The 25,161-nt window shown below is 32.9% G+C and overlaps 1 protein-coding gene across 2 annotated transcripts in view; it reads left to right on the top strand.

Annotated features, from left to right (window-relative positions):
• The window catches only part of LOC129227252 (prolyl endopeptidase FAP-like), a 129,027-nt gene that overhangs the window by 74,102 nt on the left and 29,764 nt on the right, over positions 1-25,161 (top strand). For both annotated transcript variants that reach the window (XM_054861769.1, XM_054861770.1), the window contains exons 2-7: positions 7,494-7,608; positions 8,437-8,535; positions 18,848-18,942; positions 20,773-20,847; positions 22,861-22,913; positions 25,072-25,150. In XM_054861769.1, the coding sequence (XP_054717744.1) occupies positions 7,494-7,608; positions 8,437-8,535; positions 18,848-18,942; positions 20,773-20,847; positions 22,861-22,913; positions 25,072-25,150 (516 nt within the window). The remainder of the gene's footprint in view (positions 1-7,493; positions 7,609-8,436; positions 8,536-18,847; positions 18,943-20,772; positions 20,848-22,860; positions 22,914-25,071; positions 25,151-25,161) is intronic.

Raw genomic sequence — 25,161 nt, 5'->3', positions numbered from 1 at the left:
CATTGTTAACAATTTATTGTTAACATAGTTTCTTGTTTAAGGTATGCTAAAAAATTTATTTTAGAAAATATTAATATAAATATTAGCCGATTAATCCATACTGCCGATTATTCGGCGCATTCTTAATTTAAATCAGCGATCTTAACCAAGATTTAAATCTTTTGATTAGAAAAATAATTGATTTAAATCAGTCTTTAACTTAAACCCCAGAAATCGTCTTGAAAATTCTTAATTTCACTAGTTCAGCCTTTTTTACAGTCTATGTGACTTGGCTTCCAATATTTTGCTTCTAGGGTTTGTCCTTGCTTGATCATTCTTATTTGTTCCTTACTCAACCTGGAAAATCAAATTTTTAGTTAGTAAACAGTGGTCAGTAGACACTTTTAAGAAAGGCGTCACTTTTTTATTACTATCTGCGACTTAATCCACAGGTCTTTTTTCTTATAGAAAGAAAAAAGACCAAATATATAAAGACCATTTAATATTATATCTGACAAGAATTTTATATTTATATCTATTTAAGAAAAACAATTAGTCAATCTTAAGGGACTGTGGTTTACGGTGGATGTAAGAGAAATATTGGTTAATGGGGTCTGTTGTTACATGCGTACTTACACAAAATGGGAGGTAGAATAATTTAAATTTTAATATTGCTTCAACCATAAATTCTTGTTAAAAAATTAAATATGCATGCGTAAATTAATCTAACAGAAAATCAAATATTTAAAAAATATTTATCAAATCGAAAAGTTGAAATTTTAAAAACAAATTGTGAAATATATACTGTAATTACTCTTATAATGAATAATACTTCTGCTGGAAAGTGGGCGAATAAAACAACTGCTTGATATGATACCAGCTCTGCATATTGAGCAGTTGAACTTACTTTTGGAAAATCTGATTTGATTTGATTGAAAGTAAAGATTTTAGTCGAAAAATTGTTTCTTTTTTTTCCCTTTAACAATTTTTTTTTTTTTTTTCATCTCATACAACACAATCCAATTTGTTTTTTTCCCTTTCTCTTTCCTATAAGAGTGTAGTACTATGCCATCGATTGAAAATAGAGAATGAAATTTATGAAACTACCTATTTTTCATTTATCTAATTGGAAAAGCATTTTCCATTCTAAAATAGAAAAGTAAAATTCATCAAAAAAAAAAAAATCTAAACAGGACAAATCAGAAATAAATGACGAGACAACAAAAAATGTCAACTATTTGAAATGACAATATGACTGCAATATAATGATGTCATAAGGAAGTTTGTGTCCAAAGGATAACGAAATTTTCGTAATTGCGTAATACAAAAATTTTGAAATTTTATTTCTATTCATGTAGCCGTTTACAAATTTTGTTCTTCACGCCATGGAATGTGAATGATTTAGAACATGAGCAAAATTTGTCCATGTTATTATGATAGCGCTTTTCTGTAGTTAAGACAAATAAAGTACAATACAAAAAGTCATTTTTTTACAGTTAGTTAATAACAAAATTTGTCTTTATGTATTTCAAAGTTCATGCTTTTCTCTTTTGTGGAAAATAGTTGTGACGCATATCAGTGATTTAGTTTTAGGGTGAGAGGTTATTTCCTTTATTGAGCAATCAAGAAGATTGCTTATTGATATCACTCCGACCACAGCCTGGCGTAACGGTTTCAATAGTCTTTGTGAATTGTCAGAACAGTCACCTCACTCTTTTAAATTTTGCTGAATATTCTATTTTTGAAGCATTTTTTCAAATTTAATAAAGCAATTACACTTTGATCTGGATCTGAAAAAAAACGATTGTTCGGTGAATTCAGCGGCATTATCAAAGAAGCATAACATTATTGTCGTTAATTTTTACGCTGTGGTCCGTGTAAAAGAGTTTTTCTTTTTTTTCTTTTTTTTTTTTTTTTAATGTTAAGTGCCTTTTACCCCTTTGAAGACTATAAACTCTACAGGGAGTATAAAACTTTTGGGTGTAGATTAAAACAAAGAAAATAAAATAAACTATATTTTTATATTACTTTATTTTTTTATTTATTTTTTTTTTATTTTTATTTTTTTTTTTTTTTTGCTAATATTAAAATTCTGAAGCATGAAAAAAGTAAAATTTGTAAATTATTTGTTTTCGATAATTTAGAAAATAATTTTGCACTCAGGTATTTCCCATGTCGTTGTTGACCTTTAAAGGGTTAAATGATTGTTTTTCGTCTGTTTTCTCCGTGAGTTATTTTGTAGCATTAGCCAGCATGAAGCTATGAGTGACTACCCTGTAGCCGAGTTTAGGAATAACTGCAAGCAAATACCGAAATAAACACCGAACAGCTCGTTACAGCAGCCAGATCTAGTGTTGCTTGCTCTTAGCCTGTAATTTTGCTTGTAAAGCACTTGAGTTGAATGCTCATTTTTGAGTCAGCTCTCGTTCTCGACTCTATTATTATTATTACTACTTTTTAAGGTGATAACTTAATTTAGGGATGTATCGCATTTTGTGCTCACTGATATTAGTTGCTGTGAACAGCAAGTATGCTTCTTCGAAATCGTAACAGTTTTACAGTTTTTAGAGTAAGTTCTCATGTATTTACGGAAGGTTATTGTTTTGGGATAGTAATCAATTTATTTTATCGAGTCATGGCGCAATCAGAAATCTTACCGGGAAGGAGGGTTCACAAGCTCCTTATATATAAAAAAATATGACTGACTGTTAGCTATCATCACCCCTGATCTGCTACCACTCTCAACTACACATATAGTATCAGGGGTGCCCCACCCCCCTTTAAGAGCAAGGGCGCACCCCTCGAATACCAAAAAGACACCCCCCGGAAGTCCCCTCAAAAAAAAAGAAAGAAAAATACCCCTTAAAACAACCCCCCTAAAAATTTCAATGGCGTAGTCTGTGCCATGACTCCCCCCAGGTGGGCACCCCTGTATAGTATAAATTTTTAACTAAGTTAAATAATTTTTTCATAATTTGGTAGTTTTAAGTTATTTAATAATTGCTATTATGTTAGAAACCTCTGAAATACTTAACACACATACTAACAAGTGCACTCAATGCCTTCACACAACACACGCTTGCTCGCGTGTGTAATAAAAAGAGGGAGAGAGTGATGGAAGGAGAGAGGTTATGATAATAATTTAAATTATTTACTTTATCCTTGTTTAACTGGATAGGATTATTATAGCAAAAGAATAACAAAAATACCGAAAGTAATTGAAATTTCTTTTATCATTGTTACACTTTCAAAGGGCTTATTAATTTATTAAAGTCTGCTTTAACAAGATATAATTTAAATTTATTTCACTTTTGTTCCAATTAATTGTTTTATCTACAGATACTAATGCACGGAGCAATCGATTTTTGTGGGAGAATTTAAACGACTGTCATCAATCTTGTCATTGTTCTTTGCTCTGCTTTAAGAGGAATTTATCATCAAACAAAAATTATTTGATACGGTGTTAAATTAGAAAGAATAATGAAATTTTTTTTAACGTATGTATTAATCTTATAATGACGTGAAATAGGCTCTTGAATCAATATTTTCTTCCTAGATGAAAAAATATCAATGCGTTCTGCTTAGTAAGAAAAATGAAAGCAAATAGCACTGCAACTATTAAAGTTTAAAATTTTGAATTAGTTTTTAATATTTATTTTTACAGGCATTGTTAACCGAAATAAGCAATTTTTAAAATCTCGTTGGAAGCATTTTCACTCTACGTTGATGGAAAACTACAATGATTAAAATGAAGCATATGTTTTATAATGGGAAAGTTTGCTTTGAATTTGGTGAGATCTTTTGCGCCGCTTGCAATTTCGGTTCAAAAGAGCATAAGGAACATATATATATATATATATATATATATATATATATATATAGTCTCAGAAAATGCATTTTCTCCTTTTGTTTCTAGTTGAACTCCTCAGGAACAAAGACAATAACATGCAACGGAATAGTGTCTTTTAAAGTAAATGACCTGATCTTCTGATCTTCACTGGTTTTAATTTATTGCAAACTTAAAATCTTGTCATTTTCTTCATTAGACACGAGCGAATATAGGAATTTATTTTGGGAGGGGATGAAGCTTTTAATAGAAAAACCGAGAAGTTTCCTAATTTAAGCTTGAAAATATTAAAATCCTAATTTACAATGAGAAATTTTAAATTATTTTGGGAGGAGCCAGATTCCCTTCTTCACCCCCCCCCCCCCACCACCAAATTCACCCTTGCCATCAGAATAAAAACTTTTACTACTCTCTCTTTCTTTGGAAATTCTCTCTTTTCTTTTCGCTCCCAAAGGAAAATATTGCATCGTTTTCTTTATCATTCAACAATCATTTGATTTTTTTCAACCTTTCAAATCATGAATAGTTAGATATTACATTATTTTTATTGTATTACGAAGTTCCATAAATTCGTAATACAATAAAAATAATACTGCTGCAAAATATAAAATTCCAACTAAATGGGTTAATAGAGGCATTTCCGAGCATACTCAGACCGTACGAGGAAACTCTCACGTTTCACCTGTCCTCATTCTCGAAAACATAAGGTTTTGTTTTAATATTTTCATTGCTCTTTTGTCAGATGACTTAATATCGTAAGTGATTTAATTCTGGCGATATTGGCACGCTTTTGGCTGCGGCAGGAAAGTAACCCTTCACGACGATCCCTCGCATATTTGTTGATTTGTTACCGGGGGAGGCAGATGATGATGCGGTGATGCCATTAGTTCCCTTTAAAAAAGTTCTGTTCTGCGGCTTTGGATTTAAGATGTAAACAGCACTATTTGCATTATAGAGTTCTAAGGAGCTCGCTGTTTATTTGGCGGGAAAAATGACAGCCGATACTAAATTGGATCCAAGAGAAACGCCTCCTTCCAATTCGGTGCATCAACAGCCGCAAGAGCCCTTGGTAAGCTCGTTGTTTACAAACTTGATTGTTGTAATCTATGGTGATTATACCATACTTATTAGGGGAAAACGTCAAATGTTTTTCCGATTCATCGACCGTTTTTCTGAATAATTTGCTGTTGGTACCTGGTGCGATTATTTGTGACAATTTTATTTTTATGATGTTTTTATTTAGATTCTGAAAAGATGCATTTCAAGCTTATGTAAAAGTGGGCATATTTTTCGGAAGAAGTAGTCTTAACATACTTTTAAAATATTGCTCTTAGTCCTAAGGGTTTGTTATGGTGTTACCCAGGGTAAAAGTATGAATTAGAAATGGCATATTTTATTTTCTTAAATCTTTTGTCCATTCCCCCCCCCCCCTTCTTATTGAGAAGAACTGTTTGTTTGTTATAGTAGGAAGACAACTTTGAAAGAATATTTTTAGCATTATTATTCTCTATATAATAGAATATAAAAAAGAAAATGGTTGAAATATTATCAAAATAAAAGTTATTTTGCTCCACAAACTTATGTAAAGCCTAGAGCAAAATTTCTCCTGATTATATGCTGATTTTTGATAAAAATTTGTTTTCAAAATACTGTAAATTTTATGTTAGGTTGATCCTGTTATCCTTTTTTTGCATTTTGTTTTGAATTTTAGTTTAAAATATTGTTCACATTCTAAAATAAACCACATACCAATAAGTTTATTGCTTTCAACTTAAGCAGGATATTTTTTAAAAAATTTGCTACGCTGTTAAAGATATATTCTTTATATTTCCAACATTTGTTGTTTAAGAATTCATGAAGAATTTTGCAAAATACCTGCCCATTTGAAGCAGAATTAAAACATTGATATTTTCTTAATTCTTGTGAGCAGGAAATGTGTCTGAACTTTCAAGAAGTTCATTGGATGTCATTTCCTTCCATTCAGATGACTTTTTGTTGAATGATTCAAAAAGGAATCTAAGGTGGCCCACGAGAAGTGTCCATGACATAGACTTCCCCACTGAAATTTTTATGGGGAAGGGGAGGATTGATCTGATTTTCGAGGGGTTTGTCATAATTTTGGGGGGGGGGGGGGGGCAGGGCCGTATTTGGAAGTGTGGAGGCCCCGGGGCAACGAAGGAGTGGTGGCCCCTAAACAGGGTTCGAAAAGATCATCATATTTTCAAAAATAGTTTGTTTGGCACTCTTGGCTTCCTTAAGAGGTTTTCCATCTCCAACTCAGTCACTTTCCTATGCCGGGCTGATGAGTGCTAATAAGCACGAAACTGCAGTCCTCAGCTGGAAATGACTGAGCTGGCGGTGTATTTCACGTACCTTTGGGACTGTCAACAAAGTGTCATCATAGCCGGAGCGACGTCATAACCGGAATAGTTTAAAAATTCGTAATTAAACATAAGTTAACAACAAAATTAGATGTAATGAAGAGATTAATAGCATATATATATATACATATACATATATATATATATATATATATATATATATATATATATATATATATATATATATATATATATATATATATGTTTTTAATTAGATTAAACTAACACAAATTTGAATTATTTGTAGATATGACAAAAATTATTTAAAAAAAAACTTCACTCTTTTTTTTCTTTTCCCAATTCTAAAATACTTTCCAATAAGTGCTTGCTAAACTTTTGAAAAACATTTTTAAAACTCCTCCTTTCCATGAAATTATCAGCAAGAAAGAAAACAATTCAAGACTCTTCACTTTTGTCCGCAATTTGATTAGATTTGGACGGCTAACCCACCTTTCGAATATGAAAAACCCCTTTGTATAACTCTTTTTCTCTCATGGGAGAAGCTTGTAGTGACCACCTACTGCTTCAGGTAGCTATGATCTTTCTCTTCTTCTGCTGTTTCCCTCATCCAGTATTACAATCCACCTGCTTTGAATTCCTGTCTCTTATCCCTCATCTTGTCAAAATCTGAAACCTCTACCTTTCAGAACTTATCTACCCGCCCCTCGCCATTCTTGAGGTGTTGTCATGCCTGGTTAAATCTCTTGTCAAAGTCCCAAGTTCCTACAACAAACATTTCCAGGTGTTTTCATTTTTTTACTGAACATTTTCCAGTTGCAAAGAAATATTTGATCCAGTCTGCGCAGCTCGAAGTGTCTTCGTAACCAGAGTTGCACTAAAAAAACTGTCGTTAAATCCGGAGCTGCTTAATATTAAAATAATACAGCATAAGTTCGGGACTTTGAAAAAGTGACGTGACATCCAGAGTGCCGTGAAATCCAGGTGTCGCAATAATGAGGTTCGACTGTATATGTATATATCCGGTATTTTTGACCCGTGAAAGTTAGGATATTTTGTAAAAATTTTACTGTGGGGGCCCCTTTGTTGTTTAGGCCCCGGGGCTGTAGCCCGCCTGCCCTCCCCTAAATCTGGCCCTGGGGGGGGGGGGGGTACTCCTGTCTCGGGTGTTTTGGGGTCATAAAATACTAGAATTTTAAAGCTAAATTATTTTGCTTTTTTTGTTCATGTGAAAAAGTAATACACAATTTTAAAAAAAGTTCAGTAGCTGTACAACTTGAAAAATCTGCTACTTATTCAATAAAATTTATTTTTATTTTCTATTTTAGGAACTAGTGGCATCTGGTCCTGACCAAAAAAACTGGCGTGGTATAGGAATAGCTCTCTTGGTTATAGTTGTTGTTTGTGCTCTCATAGTTGCAGCAATAGTGCTATTGACTCCTGGTAATTTTGATTCTGATATTTTGATGTTCTAATTTGATTTTTTTTTTTTTTTTTTTGGTAAAGGGACATGAATACACTAAAAAATTTTTTTATTAATTTTTAATTATAATATTAATAAGCATTGATTAAGGTTTTGACAAGCATAAGATGATGATGACTTGTATGACTTAACACTATTTTATTTGCCTAGTAAATTTTTTTTAGGCTGAAAAACTTGAATAATGGTTCTTAAATTTTTATGTAATGAAGATTTTTATTGAATCAATAAGCACCCACCCCTTCTCACTGCATGGGAATCAAAGAAATGCAGTGATGTTGTAGGGGCTCAGAGAGACCATGCCCAACTCCTTTTTTATTTTTGCATTTGTGACCTCCCAATTTTTAAAATTTTGACGTAGATGTCTCCCCACTCTTTGATTTCATTAACTTGTGCTTGTATCTGTAAAAGACCCTCTAACTTATTTCCCGAGACTACAGCTCAGTGGTCGGAAACACAGCAGTTTTTATAGTCAACTATAACTACTTTCTACAACCACTTTTTTTTTTAATGTGTAGTGATTACAAAACTACTTAAAAAGTAGTTACTACTAAACTACTTGTAGGAGATGAATTTAGCTCGAGATTATTTAGCCTTATATTCAAAAAACAAATTTTGAAGATTGAAAGAACAAAATAGTTTGGAAAAAAAATTATATTGTGAAACATAGGAAATTTTGTAATTTCCTATGTTTAAATAAGCTAATTCATTAAGTATCTATTTTTGTTCTTTGGAGCAATTATCTGCATATTCAGTTCTTTTCCCTTATTCTTTTTTTTTTCTCCAAACAGGTGATGCAGGTGTTGCAATTAGAAAAAGTAGAATAACTTTAGAAGAAGTGGTAAAAGGACGCTTCAGTTACAGGAGATTTAATGGCACGTGGATATCAGGTAAAGAAGTTTTATGAAATTTTATGTTGGATAGGTTCCTTTAAGTTGATCCAGACTTAATAGGCTTAATATGTATAGCCTGGAGCAAAGGAGGATCAGAGAGGACATGATTCAGTTGTTTAAATTTATCAAAATGAATGATGTTAATGGATTAAATTTTTGCACGGAAAGCAGGACGAGGGGTCATTGTTTTAAGCTGTTTGAATCTCAGGCTAATCTGGAAATTAGGAACAACTACTACTTTAGTAGGGTTGTGGGCATTTGGAATAGCTTACCGGAAGAGGTGGTAATGAGCAAAGGGGTGGATAGCTTTAAGAAGGTCATTGATCTTCATTAGGGACTAATAAATTGACTAGGACCAGACTAGCTGGGCCTAGAGCCTGTTTCTGGTCGTCACATTTGTATAAGTTAATATAGATGCAATGAAAGAGAGAACTTTTGGGTAAATTTTAAAATATTAAAATGCTGTGGCATGTATTCAGAGAGCATATATAACCCAACTTTGCCCCTGTGCTTTGGGGTTCTTTTGGCTCTTAGATCCATAACACATAGATACGGCAAGTGAGCGTAGTTGTTGATGCAGGAATCTTCGCTAGGGAAAGTGAGGGGAGACCACATGACTCTATCCTTCCACGGAAGCACTTTCCCATGTCTGCACTAAATCTTGTCGGGGTTTGAATAGTCATCGATTTTAATTTTTTACCTTCTGCCTGAAATGTTTTGGCACATTTTTTTTCCTGTCATCCGCAAGCACATAGTTTACTGATTCATGGATAAGTAGGTTTTTTTTTTCAATTTCTACAGTAATTTGTTGAGTTATGCTGATTTAAAAATGGTTCTAAAAGGTGCGCTCTCGTAGAATAGCGAAAGTCCATGGAACAAACCTGGCTGCGTACACACCACTCACTCTGCTATCCACATTTGAATTGCCACAATACATATAGACATTGTAAAGAAATAATTAGTTGAGAAAACTGAATCTAGTAAAATATTATTCACTTTCATAAACTTGTTGAGGAAGAAGCATTGATAGTTCTGAATCCAGTTATGTAGATTAGAGATCCGTTATACATCACTTATTCTAGTTAACATGGAAATTTTGTGGTACAGTCGAGTCTTATTACTCCAGTGTTTCTTTCAGGCATCTCTCCCGAGGGGGGGGGGCAGTGCCCCTGGAGGAGGTCAACTCCCCCCCCCCCAGGGGAAAATTTTGATTACACTGGTTTTACTATGTAAAGATTTAAAAAAACAAAAAAAAGGAAAAATTATAGAAAATTTTGAACTTTATCATCTGGGGAGGGGGTATCGGCCTATGTGGCCTCCATTTTGTCACTGTCTATAGAAAGTCCCTTGCTGTCAACAAACTGCCAAAAGCACATTTTTCCCCCTGAAAATATATGTGCAATTAACGAACAAGATATGTTCCCCTTTTTTATTACCCTCTTTCATTTGTTGTCCGCTTATTTCTGTTGTCGTAGGTATTAGATCTTTCTAATTCTTAACTCACACAATACGTTGGTGAGGTTTGTAACGGAACCTTAGGACAGGTACGCTGTCACTCTGTGGGCACTCATGTAGTCATAGTACATCTCGTTGGAAATCAAAAGTTTCCTGGATAAGGTTCATTGTATGGAGGAGAAGGGATATTGGGCTGTGAGTTATCTTTGGTGGTCTGTATTTGAAATGCCTTTTATGCCTATGTTTGTTTCTCTTTTATATGACAAAGAATATGGTGTCATCATCATCTTCTTTTCAAAAGAAATGTCTGAAAATTCGCACATTTCCCCCCCCCCCCTTTATGTCATCCCACAGTTTTAAGGCCGACAAGATGTTAGACCAATTAGAAAACTTTTGAGAATCTACACGGATTTTTTCTGAAGAACAGATTTATTTTTGTAATCGTTCTTAGAACTTGAAGCTCTCTAACGTGTGAACTTGTTTGTTCCTCTACAAAAGTCTTAACTCTCTTTAGCGATCATCTTTGCAATAGGGAAGTTGCAACCTATTAAATGTTCATATTTTGGCTATTGGATATTGTTCATTGACCCTCAAAACTAAAAAATTCACCACTGCCGAATTTAAAAACACAGTGGTTGATTTTTAATGAATTTTTAAAAATCCACGCGCAAAACTGCGCGCTTCTGAAACGTCACGAGTCTACGTCACAGGGCGAGAATGGGCAGCCTTCCGCTGAAGATCCCTTGTTTTCGCTAGGAACATTTTGAGCGCGCTGATATTTTTATTTTTTAGAAATTCAATAATCCTTTTGAACACACTATGGAGACCGGATTCGTTAAAGCACAATCTAAATAATCTTCCTCATGTAACAACAATGATGGTATTCAAATATTTCCGAGAGGATGAGAGGTTTAATGTTCCAGAAACGCAAGGAGTTAAATGCAAGGAGATAAGCCTTTTATGTTTCGTTTTCGAAGTCGAATGCGTGACCTTCGGCTTCTCCCCTATCAGAAGAGGGCATGACGTCACTTCCTATGCCATTTGACGTCACAAGCGCTTGAACTTTAAAAATTAATTTAAAAAAAACTACTTATCGTATCGCAAAAATTTTTTCACCTATGATGTTCATACATGTTATACTCTATCATATAAAAATAAAATTGAAAAATCAAAAACTTCCCTATTAGAGTCAAAAACAAAATATTTTGAGGGAAATTTTTGTGTTTTAATATTTTTTTTTTCCTTTGGTTCAAAAATTTATTTACAACTATCACTTGTGATAATATTGCACTGTTTGTTCTAAAAATTGTATGAAAGAATGAACTCCAATATTTAATTTACAAGTGTGTCCAGAAGTCATTCTCCAATTTTTCTTTGCTTGACAGCTTTATCAAAACTTATTTTAATGAAGTTGTTAAAAAAAAAATAATAGACTTCCATACATGATATGTTTTTTTAAATAAAAATCTCTATCTACTTAATAATAAATAGTCTTTACATACGCCTCTTTATGATGCAATCGAAATCCTAAATTGAAACTAATTTGGGGTCCCATTACATTATCCTCATAACATTGTTTTAAATTTTAAGTAAAAGAAATAACTCTTTGAAAGTTTCTCACGTGTGCTTATTTGACAATTATTAACTTATATTCAAATTTAGTAATATTATCATTCATTTTTTCAATTCAAAAAAATAAAAGTATTTCACTTCTTAAAAACCCCAAGTTTTTTTTTTTTTTAACTTAAGTTTATCTTTACTTAGTTTCTTTACTTAGTTTTATTTATTTATTTAATTAGTTATTTATTTTTGCTGATATGTATTACAAAACCGTCTTTAGCATATGTGTAACGTGCATATGTAATCGCTAATTTTGGCCCCTTTTGATGTTTAATGCATATATAAATGCATAAAAACTTTTTTTTTAACGCATGTTACTGCGTTTTTAATAGGATTTTTCTTCACTTCTTTCTTCGAGTAAGTTTTAAAAAAAAGAAAGAAAAAGAGCAAATAATTTTTGTTTTTAGCGCATTTTTTTTTAGCTTTTAGTGAATATTTCAAGCATTTTTTAGTGCATATATGCATGCATATCTTCATGATTTTTAGTGCATATAATCCCGGCTCTAATCATTTTCTTTGTTTTTTTTTTTGTTTTTTTTTGTAAAACTTGTGGTGAGTGTTATTTTTCTTCACTATTTGCAATTTTTATTTTATTACATGTTATCGTCAGTTTTAGGAATTGTAAGACCATCTAATGAAACAAATTTCGACTTCAGAAGGAGCAATTCAATGAATATTTATTTCTGTAAACATGCTGAATTTTAAATAATTTTTATTACATGAAATTCATGCTTTGCTGCGAGTTCTATAAATTCAAAAGTTTCTTATGCATTTACGGTGTGGCGGAGGACCGTCAATATGAAACTTGATAATATTTTTCTCACTTAGAGTGATTTTGTACAAATATTAATGATTAAGAAAGGTTTTCATTATTTTTTTTTTTTTGTATTTTCCAATATATATATATATATATATATATATATATATATATATATATATATATATATATATATATATATTTTATAATATTGTTGTGCTGTCAGTCTTTTGATCTGTTACATTGTTATGGGAGCGATTTAATGAACCAGGAGTGTTTTTTAAAACTTATTATCCCACCCGTGGATGCATACAGGGATTTATTTGAGGAGGGGCAGGCAAGCCAAACATGAAGGTAACTTTGCAAATTGAAGTTATTAAATTATTCATAGTTGGTAATTTTAAATATGATTCTTGAGTGGGGGGGGTCATGTCCCACTCCTTAAATATGCCCTTGACCCCCCCCCCACCCCAACTTTCAAAGTGCCCCCAGCAGTGGCGTACCGAAGGGGGGGCGTGGGGGGCGGTCCGCCCCAGGCCCCGCTTTGACATAGGCCCCTAAATTTCAATTTTTGGTTTTCACCAATATTGTCGCATATCTTGGTTTGAATGCTTAAACAAGTTGGCCTAATAAATCATAATTTTTTTTAAAGAACAAATATTTGTTCACAGTGACTCCTCTTCGGGATCAATGGAGGGTTTATGATACCCAGGCCCCGCTTTGACATAGGCCCCGAAATTGTATCTTTTTTTTCCAATAGACCTGTCATATACATCATGATTAGAAATATTGATCAGTTACCTATATATGCGAGTATATATCATAAATTTTGTTAAACATGACTTTTTTTTTTCACAGTGACCCGTCCTAGTGTACAAAGGCACATGAGCGCTTGGGCCACGAATTTAATGGGGGCCCCAAATTTTTAAATTAACCAAACCTATAAAAATCGTTTGCTTTTATTTTGTTAAGTGCTTTCAGCAAAGTTTTATGCTTTTTTTTTTTTCAAACAATTTATAAAAAAAAAAAAAAAAAAAACGAATGCATAACAGTTGCACGTTTATAATTTTTGATCATTACAGTATACAGCTAAAATATCTGTTTTATGTTTTGTTTTGTGTATTAAGACTACGATGGTCTAGTCTTAATTCATAACACTATTTTTGAAACCAAATTCAAACATATAACCAAGAAAATCCATTCCTAATTTGAGCAGTTATCTATCCTTTGTGGCGTTGGAAGAATCAGCCAGATAAATTTTTCTTTTTACCAGCTGCACTTCTGTGGTTTTAAGTTTCGTCTTCTGCCCGAAGCTATAACTTCTAAGAGCAAATCAGACGGACCCCTTCTGACTCAAGCAAAGGGGACTTCTTTTTTGCTATGCCCCTTTCGACAGCATAAAACTGTTTAATTGGTCAATCCTTCGGGACTTTTGACCTTGACTGCATATACCTCCTCCCATCCATTCTATACTCGATTGCAAGCTTACTTGACTATGGAGAAATGAGCTGCGGCCAAGCGAAAGAAATAGTTACTAGCGCTTTGTCCGATAATTGGGAGGAAATTACGCTCTTCGCTTCAGAAATCGGTTCTATATTTTGAATGCTCTCATTTCTACACATGCATAAAAGGTCAGTAAAATGTAGTTACTAATATTTTTTAAAAATATTTCAATTCATGAGTACTAATTGAATTTTGTAATGAAGAATTGCAACTTCTATACAACTAGATTAGAATTAGCTGCTTTAATTTGTTTTATATGTTTTTAAATATATACTTGGATGTTCAGATGCAATAAACTTTTAAGATACCAAAAAGGTACAATATAATTTTAAGACTTTTTTCTGTTTTTGATATTTTCTGACAAAGCACAATTTTATTAAAAATATAGTATTTACTTAATTTTACTTAAAACCATGTGCTTTACTGTGGTATTTACAATAGTGTCCGAGATCAAACCAACACTACCTGAAATATGTAAAAATGTACCACTTAAAGTAATTACTGTAAATATGGTACGTACACATAGTTTGAGAAACTTCAGTTTCAATACCAGATAGGCGCCCTTTTCGAGTAGCGCCCCAGGCCCCCATCCGTCTTGGTACGCCACTGGCCCCCCAGATCAAAAGGTCTGAAAGAAACACTGTATTACTCCAAGGTAGCTTACATAATGTAGTTTTCTTCCTCTTCTTAAAATATGTCTCTGGTTCAAAGAAATGGATGTAACCGAAGATTTAAATAATGAAACAGACAATCAGTTAGCATGTAAAAGTTATGGCAGCATTAAATGTTGTTCTTTGTTTTATAGAACAACAACTAGATGCTTTACTGCATACAGTTTCATTTTTGAAAATATTGCTAGACAAGGCAGCTAAAAATACAATTTCTCTCGATTTTTTTTTTTTTTTTTGGTACGTAAAGCTGTGTTTTTTTTTTTTTTTTTGGTTATCCTAACCGGTATACGCCCAAAATGTCGCAGCCAAAATGTCGCGGCCAAAATGTCGCTGGTCAAAAATGTCGCCGGTCCAAAATGTCGCCGTCCCAAAATGTCGCCGGTCCAAAATGTCGCCAGTCCACAATGTTGCCGGCCCAAAATGTCGCCGGTCCAAAATATCGCCGGTCCAAAATGTCGCCGGCCCAAAATGTCGCCGGTCCAAAATGTCGCCGGCCCAAAATTCGCTAGTTCAATTGGTACGAAAAATTTAAATGTATGTCGATGCTTTTCATCATAAAAGTTGCGAAAGAATATTAATTGCCTTTCAAAGTAAGTTCCTTCAAAAATTGCAAACGTTTTCTCCTGTCTTAATTCGTAAACATCAGATTAATTCCAGAAAATTAATAGTTTTCAGAAAAAGATACGTTTTTCTGTATACTATTACAAACGTAAACATGCGAAAGGCTGCTGCAACGGATTTCTCTTTCTCGTTTAATCTGATTAATAATAATACTCAAGATGTAACGCAAAGGATCAAGATGTAACGCAAGGATTCAGACAAAAAATTGGTATGGAAGTAAAACTAAACTGTTCTAAAGGCGAATGAAAGAATAGTGAGGCGCGATGTGAATATGGCAAGAGAATAGGCGGTTTGTATTTTTTGGCGTAATGAAGTAAAAACAAATAACTCCTTCACTCTAGCATATTATTACCTTAGCGACAAGTCAGTCATTTAGGGGATCAGGCGGAATGGCCCCCGACTTTGAATTTTTTTTTTATTATTCAAGTGGAAGTGGTTTTTATAGCAATCCTATGAAATTTGCATTGGTTATATGCCCGTTATCCTCCCTCTCCCCTTTCACTGGAAAAATTCGAAATCACGGGCTAGGGTGGAAATAAAGTAGAAAGGTATCTTAATGAAATTTAATTTTCTCATAGATTTTTTAACATCACCCTAAGAACTGTAAAAAAAAAAAAAATTGTACGTTTTCAGTGAGATATACGTTGGTTAAAGTAAGATCAAAACTGTTCTGAGACTTTTTCTGGAAATGAAACTGAAGAAGTTTAACAAGACTGCTCGAGACCTTCCTCTGAGAGGACATTTGTATGTCCTTTGCGACCGGGATTTTGGGACAGTAAAACAAATGTTTAACAGAGATGACAGATTATTGCCGTGGGAACTCCCATGTCTTATGAGTAAAATTCTGAAATTACGTCGAAATGTTCACCGTCAAATCTTTTGAAATAATGAAACCCGTAACTGCTAAAACAGGTGTCTTTCACTCAGATTTTTGAAAAACGACTCTACGCGATGAAAAATGTTTTCAATTCTCAACATTCATGAAATTTATATATTCGATAGAACATCAAGGGAGACAATTTCAGAACAGCTATTTTATTAGAGGTTTTCAAGAGGATACTTTCATGCTTGCGAAGTAGCGCTTGTCAGCTGAATCACATTTTCCAATTTTAAATAGAAAAGAAAAAATTTCATAATGTAGGGTGAAATAACTGATATCAATGAGATTATTCAGATCAATTTTGACCTAGAATTATTTTTAAAATGAGTTTCAAAAAGTAATAGTTCCAGCTCAATATAGCTTGGTAATTCAGAAAGAAAAGAATACTGATAATAATAATAATAAAAAAATAAGTTTTTCCCTCTCAGAAAAAATTGCTGTTTTAATTATTGAATTTTTACTACGCAAATTGTATAAGAATGCAAACTCAGTTTTTATTTAACACCCACGCTAGTTAAAGTGCTACAAAAATGAGAGGAATACACGGCTAATTTAGATTTTATTGATATCTTGCTCAAACTCTCATATTTAAATTCAGTATATTTTTCATTGTTTATTTAATTACACTGACTCACGTAAACGATTACGAAACTCAACTTAGAACGAAAATAAGGCTTGTTTTCGTTTAATTTCACTTGCATACTACATTTTTGTATGAATCCTCGCATTACTTCTTGAGATATAGCAGTCACATAAAACGATAAAAATTATTCGGTGATCCATCCTTTTGGGGTGACTGAAGCCAAAAATAAATGAGCAACTCGCCCTTTAAGATATACCTGTAGACCAAATTTTGTCTTAACCCTTGTACAGTAGACCCTCGTTTTACGCGGGTGTTATGTTCCACGGAAATGCTGCGTAAATCGAAACCGCGTAAATTGAGACCTAATATTAGTGTCAAAATAGGGATTAGGTTCCGTAGATAAAAAAATACTTCATTCTAGTGATGACTAATTGTATAAAAAGTTTAATGTGTACTTATATCGATTTTTATGCATAATATGCATAAAGAAAACAAACGAATTTCGTGTTCTGTTTATGAAGAAGAGCTGGCTATGATAGTCTTTTGGTGGTCATTAAGAATTTTTCCTCTAATTCTTTGCTGAGCATTAACACATCCATGACCACTTGCGTCATTTCCTTGATAAAAGCTTCCTTTACTAACAAATCAGAAAAAAAGATTATTTCTATTGTCTACGAATGGTTCAAAATTTTCAATGTGAGCGTTTTTGGTTGTGTGTCACCGGAGTCGGTATCCTCGTTGGTTTTGACCTCCTTTGTAACTCCTAAAAGCTCTTCTTCCAGTGAGTTCTGAACTGTGTGAGTTTAATCACTTTACTTCTGATGGAAAAAGCTCTGGAACCAATCGCATAAAATGTCTCCAAGGACCCAAGTTCGATTATTAGCACGCCAAAATGCAGTTAGTTACGAGTAATCTGCAATCTATAGGAGCTTGGGTTTCGAAAGAGAGGAAAATGTTACCTGTTTGCATTGCCGCATCAGCGTAAAACCGAAACTCATCTGTGTAAATAAAATAAAGGTGTCAAATCTTCAACCGCGTACAATCGAAACCGTGTAAAATAAACCTGCTGAAAACGAGGGTCTACTGTATTACTTTTTGAGATATATCAGTCACAGATAATAAAAAATAAAGGAAAAAAAAACATTCGATTGCTCCACCCTCTGGTGTTATTAGCTCTAAAATCTGTCCCCCTGCTGCTTCCTAACATTTTATTTGATTCCGTTCATCATTTTTTGAGCAATGACAGTCGCGCATATCGATGAAAAGGTTCAGTTACTCCACTATCTTGAACGAATTGACGCAAAAAAACCACGCAGCCCTAAATCATATATGGGTACTTGCGGGTATCGTTCGAATTCTTACTACAGGTTTTGACGTAGAATGGCCCCAAAAAATCAGTTACATAAAACGCACACTATTCTTGAAGAAAAGTTTAAAATAATTTATCGAACGTCAGAACTGAACGCCGTCAGAACGTTTTACAGTTGGTAGATAGCGAGTCACAAGAAATAAGATAACGTAACGCTTGTATTCTATTTGTTTGCTGAAAAACAGCCGAGAGTTGCGAATCAAAACGGAATAATCTTTTTAGAATTTATCAAGAAACTCGGTTAGTCCAGTCCCAGTTTTAACGGAGACATTCATTAAAGGCAGTAATCATTTCTTCTGCAAATTTGGTGTTAAACAGCATTTTTGTACATTTGCATTTTTCTTACCAACTGAGTGAGCGAATTTTGGTTCTACGACATTTTGGACAGGCGACATTTTGGCCCGGCGACATTTTGGATCGGCGACATTTTGAACAGGCGACATTTTGGATCGGCAATATTTTGACCCGGCGACATTTTGGACAGGCGACATTTTGGGCCGGCGACATTTTGGACCAGCGACATTTTGGACCAGCGACATTTTGGACAAGCGACATTTTGGACCGCCGACATTTTGGCCGCGACATTTCGGTGGCGACATTTTGACCCCAAACCATCCTAACCTGAGTACTTCGTTCAAATAAATGAAACATTTATTCCAAAAATGTTACCTAGAATTTCATTCAACAAGTTTTTTACCTGTAGTAACTTATGTCTTTAATTTTCATTCACTAAAATCAAGTACTATTTAAATAAAAACACTTTAGTTATGATCATGCATGATTCTTGTAGTTATTCTTGTAGAAAATTATTTTGAAGTATTCTGAGAAATCTTTTTTTCCCCTGCCTTAGATCATGAATTTGTTTACCAAGATGCTTTTGGTGCCATTGGAATTTACAATGTTGCAAATAATTCTGAACAAATTATTATGTCCAATACAACATTTGTAAGTAATGCCCATAAATTTCTTAAGAATTCTCTTATTGTGTAAACCACTGTTTTCTGTGTCTTACTGTTGATTGAAATATTGCTCAATCCGTTTGCAGGATTGAGACACTTTATTCCCAGAATTTTAAACTTTGACTTTTAATTGTGATATATTCAAATATAGGAAACCATTGTGTGTCTTAATATGAATCATCAACTTTCTAAAAAAGATATTGTGCTTGAAAGATGATGATTTATACTGGTTGCAGGTGTGACCATTTACTTATACAGTGAAACTTCGGTAACTCGACAATTATTTTTCTTATGGTTGACCCAATGCTAATTTCAATGGGTGAAAACCTCTCTAACTTGACACACATTTGCAGGATCCCCTATAAGTCAACATCCAATTGCTATTCTAGTCCACAAATTTTACTACCAACATTCTTTCATATTGATCTTTTCTCAGAATTTCACACTGCGATTTCTTGGTCCGTCAATACTTTTCTGGAAAGCTCTTTTAGATAATTCCATCATTTATCCAGAGGAGTCGGCCACCACACTCTGTGCTGTTAGTGCAATTCTAAAAGGCTAAAAAAGGATAGGACAAATGTACCCAGGGGAGTCTTTTAGAGAAAGAAGACACGATAAAATGTTTTTCAAACGAGTGTAAGCAGGACTTTTTGTCTTTAACAGACCTGACTGACAAGAAGTTTTTATCTCTTTTCAAAAACTCTGTATTTATTCCTCATAAGGTATTCAATTAATATTAGTGATTTACTTATGTACTTTTCAAAAAAAGGAAAAAAGAAAGGAAAAGAAAATTCATTTACTTTAGAATTAATTATCATAATGTGTATGTTGAGCTTTAGTAAGTAAGTAATACAGAAACTCTTTGGAAATTAATATTATGGAACCTCAGTAAGTTGACATGTTTTCTTGTTCCCTTGCTGTGTCTAGTTATTGAGGTTTGATCGTATTCTAATATATCACTATTAAAGGCCAAAGCTTAAAAATTGTGGAAATCAAGTGCGAATAATGCGTATAAATGTCGCACTCATGCAAATGGATTGAGCAATATGCAAATAAAATGGTGGATGGTCAATGTACAATAACAAGGTTGTACAGCAGGACTGCAGAGCCTTGGAGTTGGAGTTAAATGGGGTAAAGGACTCGGAACTGAAAAGCTTTAAAACCCCAATAGTCGTAGTTGATGATTTTCTCTCCGACTCTGCAGCTCTGTTGCAATGTTTTAAGTAAGCATTCAATTTCCAGCTAACCGGAACAATAGGGTGGTTCAAAAAAACTTTTTTTCAGCTAGTGTCCAGGACACCCCCTATTTTTTTTAGACTTACTATTAGTAGTATGCTGTAAAAGTTTTAGCTTCTTACTCAAATTTTATGAGGGTGCTCAATGACCCCTTAATTTAACATTAGCTGTAGCATAAAAAATGCCACAAATTTAGAAACTTTTAATTTCCTCCAGTTTTTTTTTTTTTTTTTTTTTTGGTAAATAAATATTTTATTGCAATGTATATGCATATTACTAGTGTACATTGTAATATGTAGCATTGTTTTTTTTTTTTTGGTTCAATGTATTTTTTGCCCCCTCCCCAGACTTATGAAGTTTAGAGAATTGGGTTGAGCACAATCTTTCAGTTGAAATAGGAAGCTAAAATTCTTCCAGTATATTACTATCCACAAGTCTAAAAATGTTGAAGAGTGTCCTGTTATTTAGGAGAAACTTTTTTTTTTTTTTTTGAACCACCTTACCGAACAAGTGTCACATATTTATTTATTACAAAATGTCTAAAGTGTTTATGAAAGATATATTTTTGTTCTATTTCCAGAGACAACATAGTATATCTCAGTTCTTCCTTTCTGCTGATAGGCAGTATATTTTAATGTCACATAAGTATGAGCGGGTAAGCTTTTATATTGATATTTGCTGATTTTCTTTCAATTTAGTAATCCTTGTCCAAAATTTTTCCTTTAGCTTATTAATTAGAATGCAAGAGATGTTACTATATGGTGTCCGTTATTCACGTAATATATTTAACTTATTTTTGTTTTGTTTTTTTAAATAAATCTCAAACATGAAATTTAGCAATTATTTTTTAATACATGATTAGTTACAATCATAAGTTACAATTACAAATATGACGGTCAGCAACATGCTCTGGGGCCCAGCTAGGCTGGTCCTAGTCAGTTTATTAGTACCCAATGAAGATCAATGGCCCTCTTAAAGCTATCCACCCCCTTGCTCATTACCGTCTCTTCCTATAAGCTGTTCCAAGGGCCCACAACCCTACTAAAGTAGTAATTTAAGTAGTAATCCCCCAAAACTTTACAGATCTGGATTTAAAGTATTTACCAGTTGACTGATATTCAAATTATAGAAACTAGATGTCAACCAAGGAAGAAGTATTACATCAGATTGACTTGTGACTTTGGATAAAAAGTTTGCTAGGGAAAAGAGACATGTTGTTTTCTTCATAGACAATGCAACTTCTCATTAAAAGACATTCATTTAAAAAACATATAAACTATTTTCTTGTTAGAAAACTCAGAAGCATTCAAATTTTTTAAGTTTGAAACCTATGGCATGGTTAGGCACAAAAGTGCTAAATCTAATAGGGAATTGCTCAAAACTATTGATGTTTCGGACAGCTGGTTAAAGTACGCTTAGAGGGAAGTTAAAACTGAAGCAATAGCAGGTTGGATTAAAAAAATGATTCGTCGGAGTGGAATTTTGTGAAAATTATGAATCTGAAAGTTTGCAGTCGTTAGTGCATCGAGTAGTGTTCAAAAATGCAAATTGAAAACTGATAAAATAGCATTGATTATTATATACATGTTTCAAAAACTTGCAAATTAAAAATTTGTGCAGATGTTAAGCTGAATAGTGTAAAGATATTTATGTTGAGAGTAGAGACTAAATAAATAAAATAAAATAAATGAATACATTTATAAAACCCCTGTCCTACAGACACCCCTCTTTTACAAACAAAAATGTTTATCCTGTTAGTGTTGGCTCTAGAGGTGTTTTACTGTTCCTATTTTGGAGATTTGCCCTTTACCAGGAGATGGTACTAGACTTCGCCTTTGTCACATGGTATCCGACGGTTCTATTTTGCTGTCTTTGGAAGAAGGCCTAATGATCATAGCATTTTGCCGTAAAAGCAACTGTTTTTAAAAATCAAGAATAACAAGTAATAGCAGACAAGTGAAGCTTGTGATGTAGAGAACACTAAGACTTTTTTTGGACACTTAAATGCACGTCAAAATTAATGTCATCTCATTTACAAGCACAGGAATGTGTTTACCGATCATCCCGTGCTAAAATTAACTCAGTGTTGGAGGAGACAGTGTGAAGTGCCATTTCATTGCAAATGGGCAATACATAATGTAATTTTTTTTTTTATGCCATAGGTTTCAAACTAAAAAAATTTGAATGCTTCTGAGTTTTCTTCTTACAAGTTTTGTTTTATAAGAACTAGGGTATTGGATTTACTAATATTATATATAAAATTTTCACTTTGAGCTTGTTGTAGTTATCTGTTTTTATACAATATGCAGTCTTTTTCAAATTAATTTTCTTTTTAACCACGATAAAACATTGAAAAATGAATAAAATTACTGAATTCAAAATTGGAAATACTTGTATGTTTTAAACATCTAAATTATGATTTTTTTCTTGTTTTACCAAAAAAGCATAAGGATTATTTATTTAATTTTTTGCATTTATTTTAGTCAAAAAAGTGTAACATGCGTGTTTTTGTACACATACACCAAATATATAAATAATGCGTAATATCAATAATGCTTTTCAATATGTAAATTTGTTTTTTACACAATGTAATCTTTTACTGATATTATTTACCAAGTGTTTAAGATTATTAATTAGTACTGAAGTTCTGTATTCTTTCTTTCGATAGATATTTAGGTATACATACAAAGCAGCATTTTTACTATACAATGTTAGCAGTGAGTAAGTATGGCATTTTTTATGGTTTTCTTTCTTTTTTCTGAGTTTTATTTTTAACTGTTAAGCTTATTATAATTAATTATTTGAATAATATTTACAACTAAAATATAGTATATAAAAGAAACTGACATTTTTTAAAAATTTGCATTATGTAGCTCATTCCTTTTTGTAATCTTTGTTATTTATTTATAATTTTAAATATATGTATTTTTTTAAATTAGTCTAATAGATAAATTTAATGATACACAAACCTTAAAAACTTGCTTTCTTTCTTTTTTGTTTGTAAAAAGGTTTTCATTTCCAAATTTTTTCTGATACAGTGGAACCCCAATTTTACATATTTTGTTGGACTAGTCATAAATATTATATCAAGAGGGAAAATAAAATCAGGGCACAATAAAAATCTAAGAATATCTTTGAAATTCGACACTTTCCAAATGAAAGAAATCTAGTATTGTTTTCTGATTTTATATGCAATTTCCTTCATAGCAAATTTTGCACTAAAAGTCTTTTGCAAATATGCTTCTTGGTTTGCCATTTGCAAGCAAAATTTGTTTTAAAGTTTTTATGCTTTGATGATAAAAACAATAAGATAGAAAGAAAGAATACCAGAATGGCTTCAAACAGCTAAAAAACAAATTTATCTTAAAAATGAGGGCACACAAAAAGTTTATGCGTATCTTGTAATGGAAGTTTGATTTCAACTGTTTTAAGCAAAATCTATTAAGCAATTTTTCTGAAAAAAGATGACATAAAATCTGGAATCTTTTAATAATTCTGGTATCTCAATTTTCATGGATCAATATAAATAATACAAATACAAATGTGAGAACCAGCAACGGGCTCTGGGCCCAGCTAAGCTGGTCCTAGTCAGTTTATTAGTCCCCAATGAAGATCAATAGCCCTCTCAAAGTTATCTAGCACCTTGATCAAAAGCTTCTTCCGGTAAGCTGTTCTAAATGCCCACAACCCTCTAAAGTAATAATTTTCCTAGTTTCCAACAATGACCCCTCATCCTGCTTTTCATGCAAAAATTTAACCCACTAACATCTTTCATATTGATAACTTTAAAAAACTGAATCATATCCCTCTAACTCTCCTTCACTCCAGGTTTTTAAGTTTAGACACCTATTAAGATTTTTAAGGTTTGGTATCATAAATCTAAAACTGAAAGTCCTCTTACCAGCCTAGTAGCCCTTCTTTGAACCTTTTTCAATTAAAGGAAGAGGATAACACGTGAAATTTAATTGTTTGTATCAGAGGCAGATTTACAGTCTATTCAAGGGGGTGGCTGTTGAAAACTGTAAAAGCTATTCTCCCCCCCCAAACCCATCATGTTGGGGGGCAGAGAGTCAATTGACCCAACCCCATTTATCCTGTCTTTTAAATATTCATCGCCTATTGCCCCTTACAAACTTATCCCCCCTTGAAGTGTCAAATCTCCCCTTTGGGGGCTGTCACCTCCAGGGTAGGAAACCACTGTTCTAAGTCATAGCAATGTATTATCATACCAGTATAGTGTAGTCCGTGGAAGAAAAATGTTGGAAAACACATTGAAATACAAAAGTAATTAAAGTTCAAAAAAAGGGGGGGGTGCGAACTTACAGGTACCAACAAAAAAGTGGGTAATGCTGTCCATCTTCGACTACATTAACTGTCTGAACTTAATTTAAAGCAAATTTGTGGAATGTACTTGATTGAAATTAGTAGCGATTGCTAGTACTAATTCCTTCAATTCTGTACTATTGGTTTTGGAAAATGACGGTCACGGAGGGGGGCGGTCACCCCTACCGCCCCCCTAGTAAATCCGCCACTGATTTGTATTGTAAATGTGTGTGATTTATATTGTATTTGAAACAAACAGTGAAAAATTGGAATTCCACTGTACTTACAATTGAATGAAGTTCACCTTGATATTATTTTAAATGAATGCATTTCTAAAAATTAATGTTTTGAACCAAAAAAAAAATTTTTTTCCCAAACATGATTTAGCATTTTAAGCTAAGGGATTCAGGGATTATCTTTGAAATATTAATGATGTTGAATCAAACCTTTACAAATCTTGGAAAAATCACTTGATACATTACTTCTTTTCTTAAATTATAGTTTATTTGAATCATTGAATTCAAAACTTATTTTAATGGAACACATTTTTCTAAAGGTATTTAGCACCACTCTTCCCTGATAATCCTGATGTACGTCTGCAGTATGCTGAATGGGGACCAACAGGAAATCAACTAGTGAGAACTTA

The sequence above is a fragment of the Uloborus diversus genome, chromosome 8 (genome assembly GCF_026930045.1).
Source record: "Uloborus diversus isolate 005 chromosome 8, Udiv.v.3.1, whole genome shotgun sequence".
Lineage (NCBI taxonomy): Eukaryota > Metazoa > Arthropoda > Arachnida > Araneae > Uloboridae > Uloborus > Uloborus diversus.
The sequence above is the reverse complement of the archived record's forward strand: the minus strand, read 5'-3'. Positions and strand labels throughout refer to the sequence as shown.